This window comes from Pseudochaenichthys georgianus, chromosome 22, assembly GCF_902827115.2.
Source record: "Pseudochaenichthys georgianus chromosome 22, fPseGeo1.2, whole genome shotgun sequence".
NCBI lineage: Eukaryota > Metazoa > Chordata > Actinopteri > Perciformes > Channichthyidae > Pseudochaenichthys > Pseudochaenichthys georgianus.
Genome location: NC_047524.1, coordinates 3836298 through 3856435, shown reverse-complemented (window position 1 = coordinate 3856435; position 20138 = coordinate 3836298). Strand labels below are relative to the sequence as shown.

Genomic DNA, 20138 nt, shown 5'->3' with positions numbered 1-20138 from the left:
TGAAAGAAGAAACAAACTAAAGATTTATTGAAGGCAGCAGAAGATGCAGACAAGAACAGAATGGTAAGGTGGGGAGCGGGGCACATACAGAGACACTTCTGTGTTCAGATCGGTTTAATGTTTGAGTTACAAAAGTGTGGTTTTTTTTTTTACAGCTCCAGAGAGCTTAATAGGTCTGTACTGTTTATCAAAATATACATGTTTTGAAACGTAAAGTGGATAGAATCCAAATGATTTTGTGGTACAAAAACATGAGTATATACAACCATCAATCCCGCATCATACAATAACCCCGCCCCCATATAAAAAAGAGAAAATAAAAGCTTTAAACAAAATAATCAAAAGGCATATAATCTTCTACACCATCAACATCACAGCTACGACTGTGGTTCATTAAAGTATCCGTTCTAAAGCAATCTACCAAAGTAGGCTCTTTGTAAAATCGATCAACACAAAGGAATACACATACAGTATAGGCTGATGCACAACATATATCTCAATTTCATGTGACATGTGTCCAAGGCATCTGAGAAATGGAATGAGGGAAACTGAAGCCTGGGGAACTTGTGGAAATGCGAAAGAGAAAAAAACAACCGTTAGAAATCACGACACTACAACACAGCAGGGGTAGAAGATACTTTGGTCCTTATCAGCAATAACCGCCTGTAGCTACATGAAGCTTGGTTAAACCATGCATAATAATCTTTTACAAAAATAGCGACAGAGCGCATCTGTGTCTGGTCCAAAACTACAGTGGTCCAGGCTGTGGAAACCGGTGCACGAGGCACGCAGGAATGTGACAACGTTTAAGACTTCAGCGTGATGGTGCCAATTTGGACCTATCGTTGAGGAAAAGTGCACTAAGGAACCTGACTGTGGCGTAGGGGGACAGAGAGGACCGCTGAGGGCTGCCCGACCTGTAATCCTGCTATCCTGAATTTTAGAAAAAAAAAATATATATACTGGGTTTAGGGTTTTTGGACCCCAGTTGACAAACGAAGCTGCCCTCTCACAGGTAGGACACCTGAATATAATGGGACAAAGGCATCTTTGCAGAGGGACTAGATAAACCTGAACGAGCGGTAAACAAAGTCAACTGACCGGGCCAGTGTTTCAGCCTCAGATTAAAAAAACTCAAGGCACTGTGATAATGATCAAACCCAGCCACTACATATAGGTATCAGTTAAGCTTAGAAGTGATACACATGTAAATGCTAACATTAAAAGAAAAGATAAATGAATATATATATAGATGTCCACATATACATGAACATAATATGGTTAAATGACGCCCCGCACACCATTGTCCCTACTGAGGAGGGACTACATGGAGGTGAGTGGGGACTGTAAGACAGGACACAGCTCTAACTCCTGCCACGATACACCTAACAGAGCTACATCACCTATATAGATGGATATTAGGCATCTAACTGACTTACATTCATATTTCTACACACATATAATGGGGATATATGCATACAAATCCTTAGATAAACATCTGTGTTCTTAAGGTAGAATGAGCCTTTTGTTATCAATGCTGGTACATAGCAGAAGGCATGAAAGAAGAGAGCGCCACGTCTTTCCCAAATAAATCCAGAGCAATGCTTAAGGCAACCTGGTTGGGGCAAAGTAAGGCACAAGACTGTAGATGTAGATATTGAAAGAAAAAGACATGCTTATTCAATGACTTCAGATAGTGGTATTGATCCCCCAAAGAAAAAGGCGGATAGTAACAAGATATCTAAAATCAAAATGGATACTGGGAAATAAAATGGTCTGTGAGCCAAAACAAAATCCTTTGTATCAAACCGTTTCTGACTGGCCAACAGGTTCAAAGGGGCACACACACAAAGATATATCCACACGACTATCGTAGTAAAAGGAATGCTGAAGTGTGTCTGGTGTAGACAGGATTCGTCCACATGAGCATTTGTGGTGGAGGGTGTTTTTTTTTTTAATGATTTGGTCTAAAGTGACAGTTCATCAGCTGCCCCTACGTTACCTCCAATACGAGAGCTCGGTTCGCTGCAGAATGTGGCCCCTCTCAATGGGCCCAACTTGAACCCATATCGTGGAACAAATAATGATTTGGTTGGGTATCAGGAAACTCCTTTGATTCTAGTTCCTGATTAATGAACTAAAGGCTGGCCACTTGTTACATGTGGCCTGTGAGCAGTTTAACCATGTAGAGAATTAGCCAATGTTAGCACAAATAAAAACAAGTGAAAGCAACGCGAGCGATTTGTCAAGTTCTAATTAAAAATATGGTGTATTTTATGACACTTTTAACCAAAATAAGTTACAAAGCTGTTTGTTTTCCACATATTTTGGTGAACATTGGAACCATGAATCGACACGCAGATTGAATCAAATGTGATGGATTAAGAGAGCGACATTCTGCAATGAACCACAGCCATCCATATGTAATGATGCCTATTCTCACCGAACACAATTCAGGTGACAATAGACTTGGAGGGAGGAAAGGCACTCAGATGGTGGACTTTGAGAAGGACACTCGGAGGTGGTGGTTCTCTCCCAGGTCGTGGTTGTGGAACTCGATGAGGGACTCGATTGCCTCCTCCACTGAGCCCATCTGGATCAGGGCCATCTTGCGGTCCTTTCTGTAAAATAAAGAAGAGACCATGTGTTATAAAAAAACAAAGAGGGAACAGCGTGTTCTGAAGGTGTGAAACTTTTGGAGGTGTGCATTCCATTTGCTATGTTGCAACTATTTTCTCTACAACACATCTTACTCAGACTATAAACCATAGATAAAAAGAAAAGACACGCTTTCAACCCCCCCCCCCCCCCCCAAGGTGCCGAACAATTCAAGAAAGTAAAGAAGCTGAGACTTACTGAAAGAACTTGAAGGCCTTGACTGTGGATCCTGAGCTGGCGAAAAGCCTCTGGAGGTCCTCCTCCACCACGGCAGGTCTACAAGCAAAGAGGGGGGAGCAAAGAATTAACATCAAACATTTATAGAGGTTTACACGAGGGCTGAACGACTAATCGATATTTGAAATTATGCAATTATCAAATCGCAAAGCCTGCTATTTTTTTGTTCTTCTTGTGTGTCAGTCAGCCACACCAATCAGAAGTGCTGTGCTCCACATGAACCAGCCATTGTTAACCAATCAGAAGTGGCCCATGATAGAAGGTGAAAGACAGATTGATCCAATCACCTGCCAAGTGCTTTTGAAATACTTTTCCAAATGGCTTCCAATGGAGCTTTAGATGGTTTGGTGAAACCATCTGAGTCAGGTTAGTAATGCTCCATCACGTGTTTCTATCACAGGGTGAATCTTAAACTGAAGCTTGACTTTAAAGCAACCCAACGGAAGTTTCATGTAAGTTTAGTTCTTTCACTCGTAGCTCGGGCTGCGGGGTGCTAGAGACGGGAGCACGTTGATGCGACCTTCCTAGCCGGAGATATGGCCGCATTTTACAATAAACTTCCATCGGGTCGCTTAAAAACAGATATCGCAAATCGAATCGCAATTAGATTATTTCCCCAAATCGTGCAGCCCTGGTTTACACCCCCTCTATCCATTTGCATGTTCATGTTTATTTCCTGGCATTGTGAAACGAGACACAGGAGGCCTGATTAAAATCTAAAACACGCACCTCTAGAGTAGCATGATTTAGAAAACACCTTCGCAACTACTGAATCCCAAACGCTAAATATAGATTGCAATGAGTCGGGACTACAAAGGGAAAAAGCTTACAGCACAGAAGCTGCTGGGGAGGGAGTGGGAATTCAAATGAGGCACTCACGGTATGTTGGAGAGGTGGAGTGTTGCCGAGGGTGGGAAGATGTTGGAGTAATTTTTGGAGCCGGGCTTCTTGAAGCGATGCAGCGGGGAGTTGCTGTAGTCCTTGGTCAGGCCCTGGTCCTCGTGGCCCTCTCTGGGCAGCTGCACGGTGGTGTGTTTGGAGGAAGTCACACGCATGGCCCTGCCGTGGAGGCGCTGGCCATTCAGGTGGCTCATAGCTGAGAAACATTGGCATCGTTAATATCCCTTCTCATATCAGTCACATTTCTGTTCATCACAAGAAGACCCACCAGGTGAGATAATGTGAGTGGGTAGGAAAAAACAAGATGAAAGAAAATGAAACTTCAAAAGAAATCAAATCGTGTAGCTACCTAGCTGAGCTTGTGTGCAATCAGACATCTGGATCAGAGCATTCTCCTTTTTATTAAACAGGATCTTCACTCGCATCACATCGCCGTAGACACCTGGGGAGGAAGAGGACGGGTCACAAAACAAGGTACACGAAGAACAGTCTAAACAGCAGCTTTGAAACCAATCACAGCAACAAAACACCATCACATCAGGGACTGTAATATTCACACTGCTACTTGACACCGTTCGATTAATAAGTCATTGTCAGGCTATTCTACCAATTGTTCAATTCTGCATGGGATCTATAGAACTAATCCACTTATATTACAATTACAGAAGCTGAGAGCTATGGTTATGCTTTAGAAGGGAGTGATTTGATGGCGAAAATCAAAGAGTAGTACGAGTGTTTCTGATCGGGTTGATCGCCCTACAGTGAAGACAAAGGTGATTCCTTGACTAACCTGAGGGCCTAAATGAGACACATGCAGGAATAAGCTTAACATGCAGATACCTACATCAGGCTAAACAACTGCAAAGGACGTGGTGACATGATCTGAGGGATATGTCACCTCACAATCACTCAAAGAAAAGCAGCGGCATTTCATCTGTATATGTTCTGTTGCTGAGCGACTCAAGGCAACCAGAGGAATGAACCGACAAATAGAATTTGCTGAATTTCCATGGCCTACAATTGGACCGTGCGAAACCAAACAAAGTGTTGGCTTTTATCCTCTTCCCGAGGCTTTAGAATTAATTCCGGAACAAAATGATCCCCATATTTATATTTAGCGAGGCAATGTTTCCCATTGAGGCCTATGCTCTTTGAAGATGCCCATGAACCGTTTAAAACTGAATGAAATGCTGCTGCTTTGTACGGTGTTCTCACCTTACTTTCCTCACACAAACCCACAACAACCAAAACAGACAACCCCCACCCTTCATAATCCCTGTACCCTGATGACGAGCCATCAGTGGTTCAAATAAAAAACAAAGCCAACAACAATGAGACAAGACATGCCCACCTTGCCGGGTAACAGTAGTAATAAAAAAAAAAGGAGATGAAAGGATGATAACGTACCGAAAAGAATAAAGAGGCAGTGTGGCGTAACGCTCTTTAGAGACAGCAGGGGGAGCAGCAGGGCAGGGGGCCAAAAGGGGGATAGGGAACAGGGGACAGGGGAAAAGAGCGGAGTGGAGGACAGTGGAGTGGAGTCAGGACATATCCGCAGGCCACAGGCAGCGAGGTCCACAGGAAGGCCACAGTACCATGGAGGAAGGAGAGGCATGAGGGACGACGAGAATGAAGAGGGGAGGAGGAGGATTCATAGAGCATGAGAGAGGAGGGTGGGGGGGAGGAAGGAAAGGAGATGGTGGAGGGGGAGTTGATGGTAACATGTGCCAATGTTGTGTTTTTGTGTTTTCATTTTGTAGGTGGTGTCCAAATTGAGGAGGAAGAGGGTTGGGTGGGTGGAAGGAGGAGTGGTTGTAGTGGTAACAGAGGGGGGGGGGGGGAGAGGGAACAATTGGTGGTGGGGCGTGCAGTCAGTTGGCAAGAGTTGAGGTGAGGGGGTTTTAAAACAAAGGGGGGAGAGGGGGACAGAGAAAGAAGAGAGAGAAAAAAGGAAGTAAAAAACAAGGTCAGTATACACAAAGAAATGTAGTGCTTCAGACAGTAGGACTGGCTAAATTAAAATGCACTGTCACTATGGGAACACTAGGAGAAAAAGAAGAGAAAAAAAGATTAACAATGAAATACAGAAAAAGGCAGAGACAATATGTACTTTAAATTACAGGCTATGTTTGTTCATATTTAATATTACATCAAACAAATCTAAATGTACGTTTTAACAAACCTGTTAAAGCTGATCTTAAAGTTAACAATGCTAAATGTAAGCTCTACATAACTACAGTAAATAGAATGAGTGCGACTACTTATACATCCTAGAGAATTACCTAAATCATGGACATTTCTTTATAATACAAATATAAAAAGTAATATTGTCTCTCCAACAACTCAAGAATGATTTCAACTAATGGGACAAAAATGAAGATGTGAAATGGTAAGTAAAAAAAATTAAAATAAAGAAGTTAGTGATTTTGAATAAACTTAAAATTCACAGTGAGCAAAGTGGCAGAAACGCAGCAGGTTTGGTCAAACACAAAGAGGTCCTGAAAGAGAAGAGGGTTGGACTCCATGACCCCTTTTAATTAAAAACATTGGTCTGATCGGATGTAGTGGTGTGCAATGTGTGACCGGGGGGGGGGGGGGGGGGGGTCCAGATCCATGAACCCGTAGTGTAAACAAATGGCACTGTAACATTTCTATGTTTCTCAGCAGCTTTGACAGAGGCAGCGAGTGGAGCTGTTAACGCCCAGTGAGAGTACTGACCTCAGGGTTGAGATTGCTGACCAGCAAGACATTGTGTCCCCCAGAGGCAGTGAGCCCTGACAGACCCAGCCTGTTAGCAGCTGCTGCAGCAGCCGCCATGCCACCATGGCCCATACCCAGAGAGGCCAGGCCGGGCATCCCAGGCATCGACAGACCTGAGAGGAACACATTATTCATTACTTTGACATATTGCTTTCTGCATAATGAAGGGACTTGGTGGGGATATAAAAACATGGAAATATATTATACGATTATCCATTTACTTTGAAAACATTAATTTATTTAAACATTATTTTGAACAGTATGTTTTTAACAGCTGATTACCCTGAACTTATAGTATAATTAAACTGAAAATAATAATTTTTTTCCCATTAAGTAATCATTGCAAGCCAAAAACGTAATCGAGATTAAAATACGATTAATTGCACAGCCCTAATACCAAGGGAAAATAAATAGGGTAAGTAGCAGGTAGATATAAGGAGAGGAAATACAGGTTTCATTCGACATGGCGTAAAAATATGTATGTGTACTGACCTGATTGCTGGAGGGCAAAGGCTGGGGGGAAGCCATGAGCACCACCATAAGGAGAGGCTGAGATCAAACCTGGAGCAGCTGGGAAGAGATGCAACAAAAAGCAAAGCAATACCCTCTCGTCAAAAGTGTACTTGGAATATTGTTCGATCCTCAAATAAAAAAAATGCTTGAAATTGCTGTTTCAGGGCTCATTATATATATATATATATATATACACATACATACATATATATATATATATATATATAAATGTATAGAGGCGATGTCCCTCCCTTTCCAGGGGAGCACCATGGGACCTTATTTCAGAAAAAGTATGTATTGAAGTCAATGGGGAGAGAAAGATTATCTTTCGATCCCGTTTGAATTGTGCCACGAATTACACATATTATGTTTATCCATTTAAAAGATAATTTTGCAAGTCAAAAACATTAAAATGTAAACTAACACTTTTTGTGTGAAACCGCTCAATGAACTACATCAAACATTAAAAGATGTGAAAATCACAACAAGTCTGGGCGTGTTGAGAGCTGTACATACACACAAGGGGAGTTAGTCGGTTCCTGAGAGCCAGCATGCGGGACCGGGACTCTGGGATTTGTAGTCTTTCTAGTTGCATATTTTTCATAGTCTTGTATTTCAACAGTTTTACGACAAACTGACTTTTTTGACATGGAAATTATTTTTTAAGATTGACAAACATCATATGTGTAACTCGGGGCACAATTCAACCGGGATCGAAAGATAACTTTTCTCTCACCATTGACTTCAATACATAATTTTTCCGAAATAAGGTCCCATGGTGGTTGTCCCCGGAAAGGGATGGCCTCTCTATATGACCATTTATTTCCAAATAACATTTTAAAATTGTGTTCCAATCCTACCAAATGCAGCGGCTGCCTGCATGGTCTGGTGGTCGAGGGAGGGCTGTGAGTCAGCAGTGGGGAGGTCCGGTCGGGTGTAATCTCTGCTCTTGTCGTTGTTGTACTTGACGTTCAGGCTGGTGAGCTTGGAGAAGCTGATTCTCAGGGTACAGCAGGCGTTATAGATGTTCTGTCCATCTAGAGACTGAGACGGACACAAGAGCATTAGATGCATGATAGTTTTACACTGGTGATTTTAACTACAGATTCAGTTTCAAATGGTCCCACAATGTTTACCCTGCATGTGTGTCAACCTGACTGCAGAAGTGGTGTGAACACTGTGGGAGTTCAACACCACGAGAGAGAGCATATTTAAAACCAGTCTTACCAGTTTGGAGTGCTGAGCTGTCAAGCCATCGGCATACTGGATCAGAGCCTGGAACTGGTTGTTCTTGGTGAAAGTGATGATCTTCAGCACAGTGCCGAACTTAGAGAAAATCTGGAGGGGGGAGGCCGCATGATTAGAGATGACATCACAACAAACACTGTGGTAAAACATTATGGTCCGAAAGATAAATGGAAACATTTGCACATCTGCGTCCCACTACTAAAAACTTGTTTACGCAGCTCCACCACATTTGCAATGCACTTTCCTTACATGGTAGGTAGTAAATGTCAGCCATAGAGAAACACTTCTCAGTAACATCAAAAAGTTGCAAATACAGTTGCGTGTTTCACTGCTAAAAGTTCTACTGTAAGTAATTGCATAAAGGGTACTGTCAAGCCTATAATACATGTAAGAATTCATAACTGTAGCTCCTCTAACAAATTACTAAAACTCCCGTACCTGGTGCAGAACATCTAGGGTGACGGGGTAGAAAAGGTTTTCTATGATGACTCTGAGCACAGGGCTTTGGGAGCCTGCTCCTCCCATGGCAGCAGGATCTGCAGGGATGGCCATGCCTCCCATGCCCATGCCTCCCATCCCGACCCCCATGCCGACCCCCATCCCGCCTCCATGCAGCGCATTGACCGCCTGCAGAGCTGCCTGGGCACGCTACGGGAAGAAAAAAGAGAAACCTCTTAGCAAGAATGGTGAAACGTATGCAGTGATAAATGATTCAGACAGTTTGATAACTCTTAGTATCCAGCAATGACTGCGTGAGCGAAAACACTTACCACTTGGTTGGGGGAGTTGTCTGTCTTGAGCTCCTTGTGGGTCGAGTATTGCATGTAAATGGGGTGGTTTCTGATGACGGGGGTGACAGAGGAGTAGTAGCTCACCATCGTCTGTGCACACTCCTCGCTGTTCATTTCCAAGAATGCCTGCAGGGGAGGAGCAGAGAAGCTTCTTTAATATGTTTTTCCCATCACTCAACATTAACACGATTTAGCAGGTCTGTTGTAAAACTAATTAAGAGCATTTTTACTGCCCATCACAGTTCCTCTACTTTTAGCACATTTTCAGTTTCACATCTTGATTGGATTTGATATAGAACCCCAGGTAATATAAAGAAAAAGGGACTTCTTCCAGTACAATTCAGAAAATGCAATTATCATTCTACCGATTAAAACTTTGAGTACGTGACATGATGGCAGGGCAGAAGGGTAGAGAGCTGACCTCCACCTCCCAGGCCTAAAGGGATTGCCCCCAGGGGTCATACAGGTTTGTGAGCAGCCCTTCGTGTATCAGTCCTTACCTGGTTTTTCCCTTTCAGCATCAGCAGGTTGGTGACCTTCCCAAAGGGCAGTCCCAGCCCAATAACTTCTGCTTCATTTATGTCGTTGGGCAGCTTGCGTACATGGACCACTCGTGACGGAACACCAGGACTGCGCACGTCACCTTTGAATTTTTTGCTGTCGTTGCCATTGGCTGCGAGAGAATAAACACACGCAGATACAATCAGGGAGGGAACAGAAGCCTCTGGTCTGTCTTGAATAATGGATTGATCGCCATGGCAACACAAACAACACAGAAAAAGACAAACACTTCAATAAAAAAGGATTCACTCCTCCATGGCAACCCCCCCCTACCTGAGTTCATGATATAGGGCCCAGTGGGTATGCAGGAAGAAAAGAGTTCGTCGGATCCCCTCTGTAGATAGAGAGAAAACAATGGTTCACTTCAGTGCATTCACCAATGAGGGCGCAGCATAGCAGGTGGAGACCACGGCTCTCATATTACCCAGCCATTGTGTGATCAAGCAGGAAGTAATCCTATAACCAAAAGAGGATTGTGCATACATGCTTGAAAAGAGCTCCACCTTCCTCACCGGGAAGAATTAAATGACCCAGCCTGTCAGCAGGGATATTTGACTTCTCATCATACTCATATCTTACCATCCCAACTCTCAACCTTAGCCACAGCCAGGATCATTATATTGTAACTTGGGGCAATGTGCAAAATCATCATGTTGTAACACCAGTCACCCTCACGGAGGAACAGCCACTATTCAGAACGTGCACACATAAGCAGTTCCACCTTAGTTTGACAGCCGCTGTCACTCAGTGCAATCCATCTTCTAATAATTCAGTATAAGAAGGAAGGATAGCACACAAAAGCCCTCTGGATGGGAATACTCTGTGCCACTGCCCACACAGACTTACTGTCTGCTGAAACAGCCTCTTCTGTCCTCTCTCTCTCTCTCTGTGTAGTAGATATAAAATGCGGTTTCAGGGCTGTTCTCATGGTGTGTGAGTTTGTGGTTGTGCGAGATGAAGTATACTAGTCGCATGAAGTGGCTCAGCAGCCTAAGCTCAACAACACTACAATGAAGGTCCTGTTCCGGCTGAGACTAGGGGCATTGTTACACGGCAGCACACACACATATGGAGCCACAAGGACTCTCTGGGAGTTGAAGAGCCCGGAGCGCTTAACAACAACCAGTCATGCAGGTTTGCTAGCATACCTTGTGAATCTTGGTCTTTAAATTATGCATGGGGCGGGGGTTTAGTCAGGCTGCAAAAGCTTCTCATAAAAGGAAGGATTAAGGTGATCTGAGAGAGAACGTTTGGTGGTGCCTTCTACACTGTGAAGGGGGAGTACTAAACGCACTAACTCTGTTACCATTAGAGCAAACCACTGTAAGCTGGAACATAAACTGCCCTTTGACTTCCAGATGGTTTGGTCGAGGCGGTCACTCTGAGGCCCACGCAAACAGTGTCTGTTATCTCAATTCATGGCCTTAGAGCAACAACAGACATTCCTTTGCCTTTTCACTCTGGCTTCAGGATCAGGGGCCTCCTGGTTTGGCAAATGTTCAAATCTTTACATAAATGGAATGTATACATGGCAGAGTTTCTGAGCAAAGAGAACTTGGGTGTCACAAAAACTCTAAGTTAGTCCCGGAAAAGACAAGTGAAAAAATGCATTTACGGTTTTTTAAATTATTACTACACTCACAAATAATGGTAAAAACAACAAGTGTGTTCAGTGGTTGGGAAGTCAATGTGAAAACAACATTTATACTTGATAAATGGGCCTGGGCCAGTTGCAAGCCATGAGAAAGGAAGGAAGTGGCTCCCTCCTGACTCGGCGCTCGTGGGTGGGCAGTCACATTATCAGTCAGCAGACTAACTCCAAACAGGAAGAGCAGCGAGATCAGGCCTGCTTCCAGGCTTTTTACTCCACTTCCTCCTGGGGACTGATGGTTACTGTTCCATGGCAGGACTCTTTCTCTCTCCCCCTACTTCCTCATTCTAAAAATAACCACAGAGTGAAGGCAGCCTATAGTACAGAGCAGGAACATCAAATCACACAAAGGACGATTGTATTAAAAAAAAAGACTAAAGAATATACATATAGCCTTGGGAGTGAGTGGTGCAAAGATAGCAGAGTAGCACATAACCAAGATACAAAGTTGATGCAAGATATATAGAGCATATAAAAGGTTTGTTAGTTAGACTGCAACATAGTGCCAAACCCATGTTTCCTGCAAAACTCACTGAATGCGTATCGACTAGTTCACATCCTGTTTGCTCTGACAATATAATAGCAATCTTTGGGAGGCGGTGACTGGCACGCATGATGAAACTCTTGCTCTCACTGATAATAGCACTGGCCTACCTTGAACTCAACTTAAACAAAAAACAGGAACATGGACTGTGGGCAATATGACTGCTCCATACATCACTTCGCAACTGGTTTGCATTGCATCAAATGATGAGAAAAAAAGAACATCGCCGCATTTGTGAAAACTATAATTTTGTAATAAAACTAATTCTGACTTCCTTTGTACTTGTGCTGGTGCCTGCAAGCAGCCTCACTTTGTTCTATGTTGGGGGGTTGGTGTGAGGTAATCTCCCGGGGAAAGCACAAAGGCGAAGAGCACAGGTACAGACATGTTTGCTCACTGATCAGCCTTTGCCCGTGGAGGGGGCAGGGAGCTGTGCCTCACCAGGAGGGGGGATTGGAATGTGACCGCGGAATGCCAGACGCTCTGACCAGACGGAATAATTACAGATTCCAGCGAGGCAGCGCTCCATAACTTAGCATCCCCTTTACCACAAAACTTACCAAAAACAGGAAAAGTTAGAGTCAGAATCACAAAAGGAGTCCGATCTTGAGTACCAATCAGTAGCCTTTAAATCATGCATTGTTAACACGTTGAAAAACATCAGGGCCTTATTGAAGTGAATAGAGGGGGTGGGGTGTGTCCCTGTTACGGGTGAGCTTGTTCAAACAGTGTAAAGACCTTTGCCCGAGAGGGTGAGGACAGTTGAGGCGCGATGGCTACAGCCGTAAGTTCAATTACTCCTCCTACACATAGCTGCCTAGGGGCCCGTAACCAAGGATTACTACTTAGACAGGCATTTTTATTGGGTATGCAAGCAGCAAACAACAAATGTGGTCCCACTTCAACAAGTTTGCACACACAAGCTACAAAGAAGAGCTATGCCAGTGACATTAGCATACAACAGCTCCCTCATGACTGAAATGATAAGAGCTGATTCATGCACAAAGATATAACTTTGGACACTTTTCTGAATTCTTCTACTGGTTTGGGTTAGGTGTTCTAGTAACATGGCAGAATAAGCACCAGGGCAGGATTCAGCTGCTTTTGTTAACATTCCAGTTAGGCCAACATTCTATTAAGGAACACACAAAATAAACAACAGGAAGTTTCATTTCCCTACAGCCACACAATGCATCAGAAGCAGGACAGGAAGGCATAAAACCCCAACTCAGATAATCCATTGTAACTAAATTATCACTTTTTTTTGTCCTGTCTTGAGAGATGCAGCTAGCTTAATCTGAGTGTTGAACATTATGAATCTTTTTAAAAGAGCTGGTCTGCAACTGAATACTCATTTCGCATAGGAAACATGCTTTGGACTGCAGTTCTATAATTATAGAGGACACTCTTGCAAATTGAAAGACTTTGCATCTGAAGTCCTGAAAACTGTTGTTTTCCATTTCTACTGACTTCTCTTAAACCAACATTACCCAACAGCAGCACAAATGTATATATATATATATTACAACAGTCATGTCAATTACACATACATTTAACCTGTGGCATTAATTATATGGTCTAGCCATGTAGTGAAAAAAGCAGTACAGCAAAGAGAAGATTTATTTTTAAAAAAAACATCTTACCTTTGTGCCAACTGATATGTCATGGACACTTCTGTGAAAGAGAAGAAAGTTGATCATTCATTTAGTAAATCAGAGAAAAAATAATAACACAAATGATCGTGGAAATTAATTACTCTTTAGATGTATGACATAGTGCAAAGCAACCAAAAGAACATTCACTTTCGCATACGAAACTAGAAATCAAGGGCAGACGTACACATTTGCAAATATAAACAAAATACTTACTCGAGTTCAGGGACGTAGCCGGTTCCCAGGGGGTACAAGTCAGCGTCTAGGCGGCTGTAGCAGGTTTGGGAAACATACCACAATGAACACTTAGCATAGAAATAAGTAATAACACATTAAATCTCGCGAATAACACAAACGTATTGTAAGTTATGTGCAACGTTCACTATGCATTGATAAGTCCCTATACACTGTCGAATTCAGATGATCAAAAAGTGTCGAATAAAACAACAAATCGCCATTGTGTACCCTACCCTTGTTTAGACAAACCAGTATAGAAGTCTCTGATTCAATCAACGGGAAATGTTCAGGCCACACATCTTCAATATGGCCCTGGCACTCCGCAGACAAATGAATGCGGAAATGAGACACGTTGCTTTAGCTAGCGCTCAATCTCCCGTGAAACCAAGTAACCAAGGTAGTTAGCTAATGCTCACATAACGTCTGCTATAGCAAACGAAATAGGACCACCAGTATTTCCCTGATACAACAAGAGTATTTAATAATCATAACTCTTAATATATTTGCTGTTAGTCTGTTCACACTAAACTACAAAACATAGTCCGTACAAATGGTCCCCCTAACTACCGTTGTTAGCCATGGCTAGCTAGTTAGCATTCTCTGCTGCTAACTGTTGCATGTTTTGCTGGAAAAAAACTGTTTCAAAACTTTCAAAAGTGAAACAGCCATTGCGAGCAAAGACCTTTGTCAAGCAACTGTATTATCAAAGTCTAATACACAGCGATATGTTAGTTTTGTAAAAATTAAGTCTCAAGTGTGGTTATTTTTCCACTTACCCGTCCATTGCACAAGAAAAAAACTGCAGGTCTGAAGCGAAGGTAGGGCGGCAGACTTGCTTGATTTTCTTACAAAATGGCTGAACACACGGAGGGGAGCGCTGATTAGTCCAGGCACTTTCAAGAGCCAAAAAGGGGCGGGGACAAGCTGCTACTTGAGCAGCCATTGGACAAGACGGCTATCATTTTGTGACTATAGAAAGGCCGCGGCAAATTTCCAGAACATCATATAAAGTGTGATTAGGTTTTGTCTCAGTTGTATGTGATGAAAAGAAGAGCGTACTATGACTCATCGACTTATCGTTAAAAAGGAAATGCCCCACTGTTTTCTTAAAGACCGAACAAGTATGAAGTCGTAGTTAAATGTATTGGCTCTCGTTACATCTTATGATGAAACAGTACAAAACACACCTTCAAAGATGAACACCAAGGAAGTGTTTTCAGTGGCGCATTTAAATTAGTCCTCCTCAACACCAGCTTTTAAACGAGTATGTGGAAGAACTATTCATCTTTTACTATCTATTCATTGGCTATACTCAACATGTTTATCTTTATTAACAGTTAAGAGACTTCCAAATATATTAAAAAGTAGCCTATAGTAAATGTAATAACATAAGGTCACATACAGGCCAGTTATTTTTAATGATTTTCACCACTGTAAATATGAGATAATTAACAAAGAATTAGGAGATTCCAGGTGGAATATTTGCAGAGTAGGTTCACTTTCATCCACACTATTCATAAAGTAGGCTATTGGGATTCATCTGAATCCAGCCCTTGGGACCAAAACTCCTTGGACCTTTTGACACATTTTCAGAGTGGAGTATCAGATGCTGTGGTGTTTACCACTCAATGTAATGTGTGAACAACACCTTTAGTTTTGATGGGGCACACCACAATCAGGGGGTAGGCGTAGGCCTAATTGCCCTGATACTGTGGTACAAGTTTCAAATCAGCAAATTATCCTGTAAACAACATAGGCCTACGAGTTAACTCAAAATTGCAAAAGGAAGGAAACAGCTCTGGTGTGACAATAAAAGAAGGAGTGAACACTAAAAACACAAGGCAAAGGCGGTGTAGAGCCATAGGTTTCCAACATAACCAGTTTAAAGGTAGGACATGCAGCTTGATTACACACCCAACAATAGAGGTATGTGCAAAATAAACCGTCTATTCTACTGAACAAGTTTTATAGAGAAGTAATGAACTGAAATAAGCTCTGCACAAGTAGGATGCAGTTATGTAGACTAAAAAACACATTGGATGAGCTGTATACAAAAAACAAGGATAGACCCTCATATCAAGACACGTACAACAATAATGCACTTGTAGAACCTACTGGTTTGCATCGGAAATAAGGTGAAATAACTTAATGATATGGTGTCTTCAAATACAAAGTTGAAAACAGAAACATAAAGTGGCTAAATAGCAGTCATCATCAAGTGTTAAGTGTCACAGTTGGTGATCTCAATGTGGCTCTCATACCGGGGGTTGTATAAGGGCAAGGCAAGGCAAGGCAAGTTTATTTATATAGCACTTTTCAACACAAGGCAATTCAAAGTGCTTTACAAAAAATGAAAGCCATTATGAAAATGCCATTTAAAATCAGTCATTAAAAAGAAAAGCTAATAAAATAAACATTAAAAGAAAAAATACATGGATAAAAGTTACAGTGCAGTCTAAGATATGAATAGTTTAATTAAAAGCAGCGACAAAAAGAAAAGTCTTCAGCCTGGATTTAAAAGTAGTCAGAGTTGCAGTGGACCTGCAGGTTTCTGGGAGTTTGTTCCAGATATTTGGAGCATAATAACTGAACGCTGCTTCTCCATGTTTAGTTCTGACTCTGGGGACAGAAAGCTGACCAGTCCCTGAAGACCTGAGAGATCTGGATGGTTCATAATTTAGCAGGAGGTCAGAAATGTATTTTGGGCCTAAACCATTCAGTGCTTTATAAACCAGCAGCAGTATTTTGAAATCTACTCTTTGACACACAGGAAGCCAGTGTAAAGACTTCAGAACTGGAGTGATGCGATCCACTTTCTTAGTGTTAGTGAGGACTCGAGCAGCGGCGTTCTGAATCAGCTGCAGCTTCCTAATAGATTTTTTAATGAGACCTGTGAAGACACCATTGCAGTAGTCGAGTCTACTGAAGATAAAAGCATGGACAAGTTTTTCCAAATCCTCCTGTGACATTAGTCTTTTAATCCTAGATATATTCTTTAGGTGATAGTATAAGCTTACAATTAAATTACAATCTCCTTCTTATTTATTAATGTATATTCCACTGGTTGAATCTTGAAGACATATATTGTTTTTATTCTCTGTGTGGGGAGAGTGTGGAATAGCACTGTAAGAGGTGTGACCTAAAAACAGCAAACAATATATTCTCTGTCTCGTGATGTGGAACACTTCTGCTACTTTTATTTAATGGTGAAATGTGTCTCATCACAGAGAATGTGTTCACAAACTGAATGTGCCCTATTCATACTGGGCTCCTCATTTAACTGTCCTTTAATCGGAGGCAGAAATGCTGCAGGATGCAGCAATATAATTATTTGTTTTGTTGAATAGTGCATAATAACCTCAATCTGATGAATGCCATGTTTAAATGACCCTCTTCCTTTGTCTCCCTTTTTCACAGTAGGTCTGTATGGTCTGTATTTGACAACAGTCTAACAGGATTAACTCCAAAACAGAAGGTGTATGTCCTCTAGTGGCATGTTCTGGGTATTGCACCTTACAGAATACAGCTGCCTTTTGCCAGATCTCAGTTTAATGACGCTGAAATCTCATTTATGCTCAACAATATACATTACTACTGGTGGAACTGCTCTCTGTAACTTTATCGTTTATGTATCTACTCAATTGAATTGCTCCTCAAACCACAATTTACTTATCTACATTGTCAATTCTCCATCAAAGGGATAGTTTAATCGTATATTATTCTCATACTTATTTTTTACCATTCAATTGTGTTAATCCTATAATAAATGCATGATTTATTTGAGTATAATTGTGTGTACGTTTCCCCAGAAGGGTGTCCATCTGTGGCTCCATCAGCTGAGATGCCAAAACCACGCATCATTAACCATGTGTGCGCTCATACAGCATGTGTAACTTACATTTGGCTGATTAGATAAACACTTTTCGGACTTGCTGTAAACAAACAGTTGTTTTATTCAAGATTAAACATTTAGACGACCACAGAATAGATGAACAGGCATTGGTCTAACACAAGGTTGCTTTTTCTGCTGCTGTCCCAGAAACCCACAATTAAGCAAAGCTTTAGCTCAACAAATGTACATCTATGTATACAGATGCATGTATGCATATAGATACGGCTACATAATGTACATACATACATCAGTCAGTTAGTCTCCTGTATAAAGATTTTATCCCCGGAACATGATAACATTTGGATGTAAATTGTCACGTTTCTAGTATTTGGGCTATTAAAAAAAATCAGTCAGTTAAAGGAAAATCAGCAATTTTGAAAATGTAATACAGGCTCCACACATTTTTTCAAGACACCGACAGTAGTCTGCATCGTATGCTTGAGGTGCATTTATTTATAGTTACCATGTGAAAAATAATAATAATATTCTAAGTTTTATTACCCCTCTAGAATAGAAGGCAGTTTTACCATTGGGCATCATATGACCAGGAGCAGAGCAAGAAAAACCCCGGCCTAAAAATGGCGACAGACAGACAAGTCCAACCAACTGAACCTGACAAAGGCACAAACAATACACAGATGTAGTTATATCTTCTTTTAAAAATACACACATCATAATACAATATGCCGCCTTGCAGAGGCCATAGGAAAAGAAAAACATGAATCAATATCAGAAAGAAATTGCAAGTTGTACAATTACATTGGAACTGTACATATGGAAAGCATAGACTATATTTCGTCATCCATGCCTGGTGACCTTCCTTTGGAATGTTAGAAGGGATAATTTCTCTGGTGGTAAATGCAGGCAGGACATGAGAGAATGCATCTGGCACTGAAGGTTGCGAAAGACTCAACAAGTGTATGCAGGAGGCAGTAGATTCCCACAATCCCCCTCACCCGTGGCGTCAGTAAGACGTAAGGTTGAAGTGTAGTTGGTGGATGGAGTGTTAGACAAGACTCAGGATTAGCACCAACTTCAGAGATTTTTGAATTGCTGTGTCTCCGAGCATAGAAGGTAGGGTTGCGTGTGTTTGCCGGTGAAGGATGGTGATAATGGCAATGGTGTGTGGGTGAATCAAACGTGGATGAGCCTGAGGAGAAGCAGAAGGATCGGTGGTGTAGCATTCCTGACACGGGACATTAATGGCCTCTGTCGTCCAAAGAAATGAGTAAACTCGAGCCAAAATCTATTTCAATAGGCTTCCAGGGCTTTAAATTGTTATAGTGTAAATGCACCATTAGGCATCCTGCACTGTTTAAAATGGTTAGATTGACCCCCCACCCCCCGAATCAATATGGCCTATTCCTTATAAAACATTTACTTAATAGCTTTGGGTCCCTTGGAATAAAGTAAAATCTTTAGATTGAGAAAAGTGAATTATAATCGCTCAAATCTATTCAAGTACCCGGGTGTGCAGACAGGGGTTAAACTGGGAGCGAGCAGGACAGAAACCAGCAGCCGACCAACACACAGGGAACTTACAGTATCATCAGCATTTTATTTGGTTCATAAAGAGACAAAAAGCTTCTTTTTTTTTTACGGTGAGCTCATTATGGTAGAATCCCAATTTAACCCCTGGATTTACATTCAAGTGAACGTGGAAGCGTATAATTAAGACCTTACAAGTGACAAGACAGTCAAAACAGTTGCAAGGCTTCATGCAGTGCTACCTCATTAGATTTACATTGATTCTACTATTGAGAGAACAAAAGCATTTAAGCTAGTTGTTGCGCAAATGGTTCAGCATGACTTTAGATCATAAGGTATCCATCTTATTCAAAAAATACAAAAGCTGTGATCTTCATGTACATGTGTCACATACAGTATATATGAGAAGCTAATGCAGTTTGCAATAAGGTCACTGTTCTATTCAGCCGTTTGTCTCCGTGCTGTAGAGTTCTTTTTAAAAGCACACTGCCAATTATATCAACTGTTACTGATAGAAAAAAGACTAAAGATATGAGCACATTTGAGTCTATAGAGCACAGACACGTGTTATGATTGTAACGCAAATCTGGTAGTGCTTACAAGCTTACATGCAGTTAATGGTCTGAGATGATATAGAGAACGAAAAACAATAAATACATTGTATAAAACATAATTTCATATCAATATATTAAAATACTATTTAAAATAATATCTTAGACAATATTGCAATATGAAATTGACTGATAAATAGTTGGTAGGCCTACACAGAGAAATATATACTGTATATATATTTAAGTATCTGTGTCCTTCATAGTTTGCTGTTTTGATTTAGATGAGATTCCAGATTTCCCCCAGCGGGTAGCAGTACAATCCAGAGAGCTAATACATTTGTCTTTTTTCCCAACAATAATAACAATGAACATACAGTACACAGTCCCATAATAAAGATATACATACCGAATACAATATAAATGTCAAGACAGAAAAATAGAAAAATATCAATAGA

At 41.4% G+C, this 20138-nt stretch overlaps 1 protein-coding gene across 1 annotated transcript; it reads right to left on the bottom strand.

The window, feature by feature from the left end:
• Positions 1 to 14625, bottom strand: ptbp1a (polypyrimidine tract binding protein 1a). The gene is made up of 16 exons (XM_034110890.2): positions 14529 to 14625; positions 13732 to 13785; positions 13507 to 13537; positions 9942 to 10002; positions 9608 to 9780; positions 9087 to 9233; positions 8755 to 8964; positions 8296 to 8406; positions 7929 to 8112; positions 7048 to 7116; positions 6514 to 6668; positions 5203 to 5236; positions 4145 to 4237; positions 3775 to 3991; positions 2857 to 2934; positions 1 to 2621 (listed from the first exon to the last, which is right to left on the bottom strand). The coding sequence occupies exons 1-16, from the start codon at positions 14534 to 14536 to the stop codon at positions 2489 to 2491; spliced, it is 1758 nt and encodes a 585-aa protein (XP_033966781.1). The 5' UTR covers positions 14537 to 14625; the 3' UTR covers positions 1 to 2488.
• Positions 14626 to 20138: the final 5513 nt, after the last annotated feature.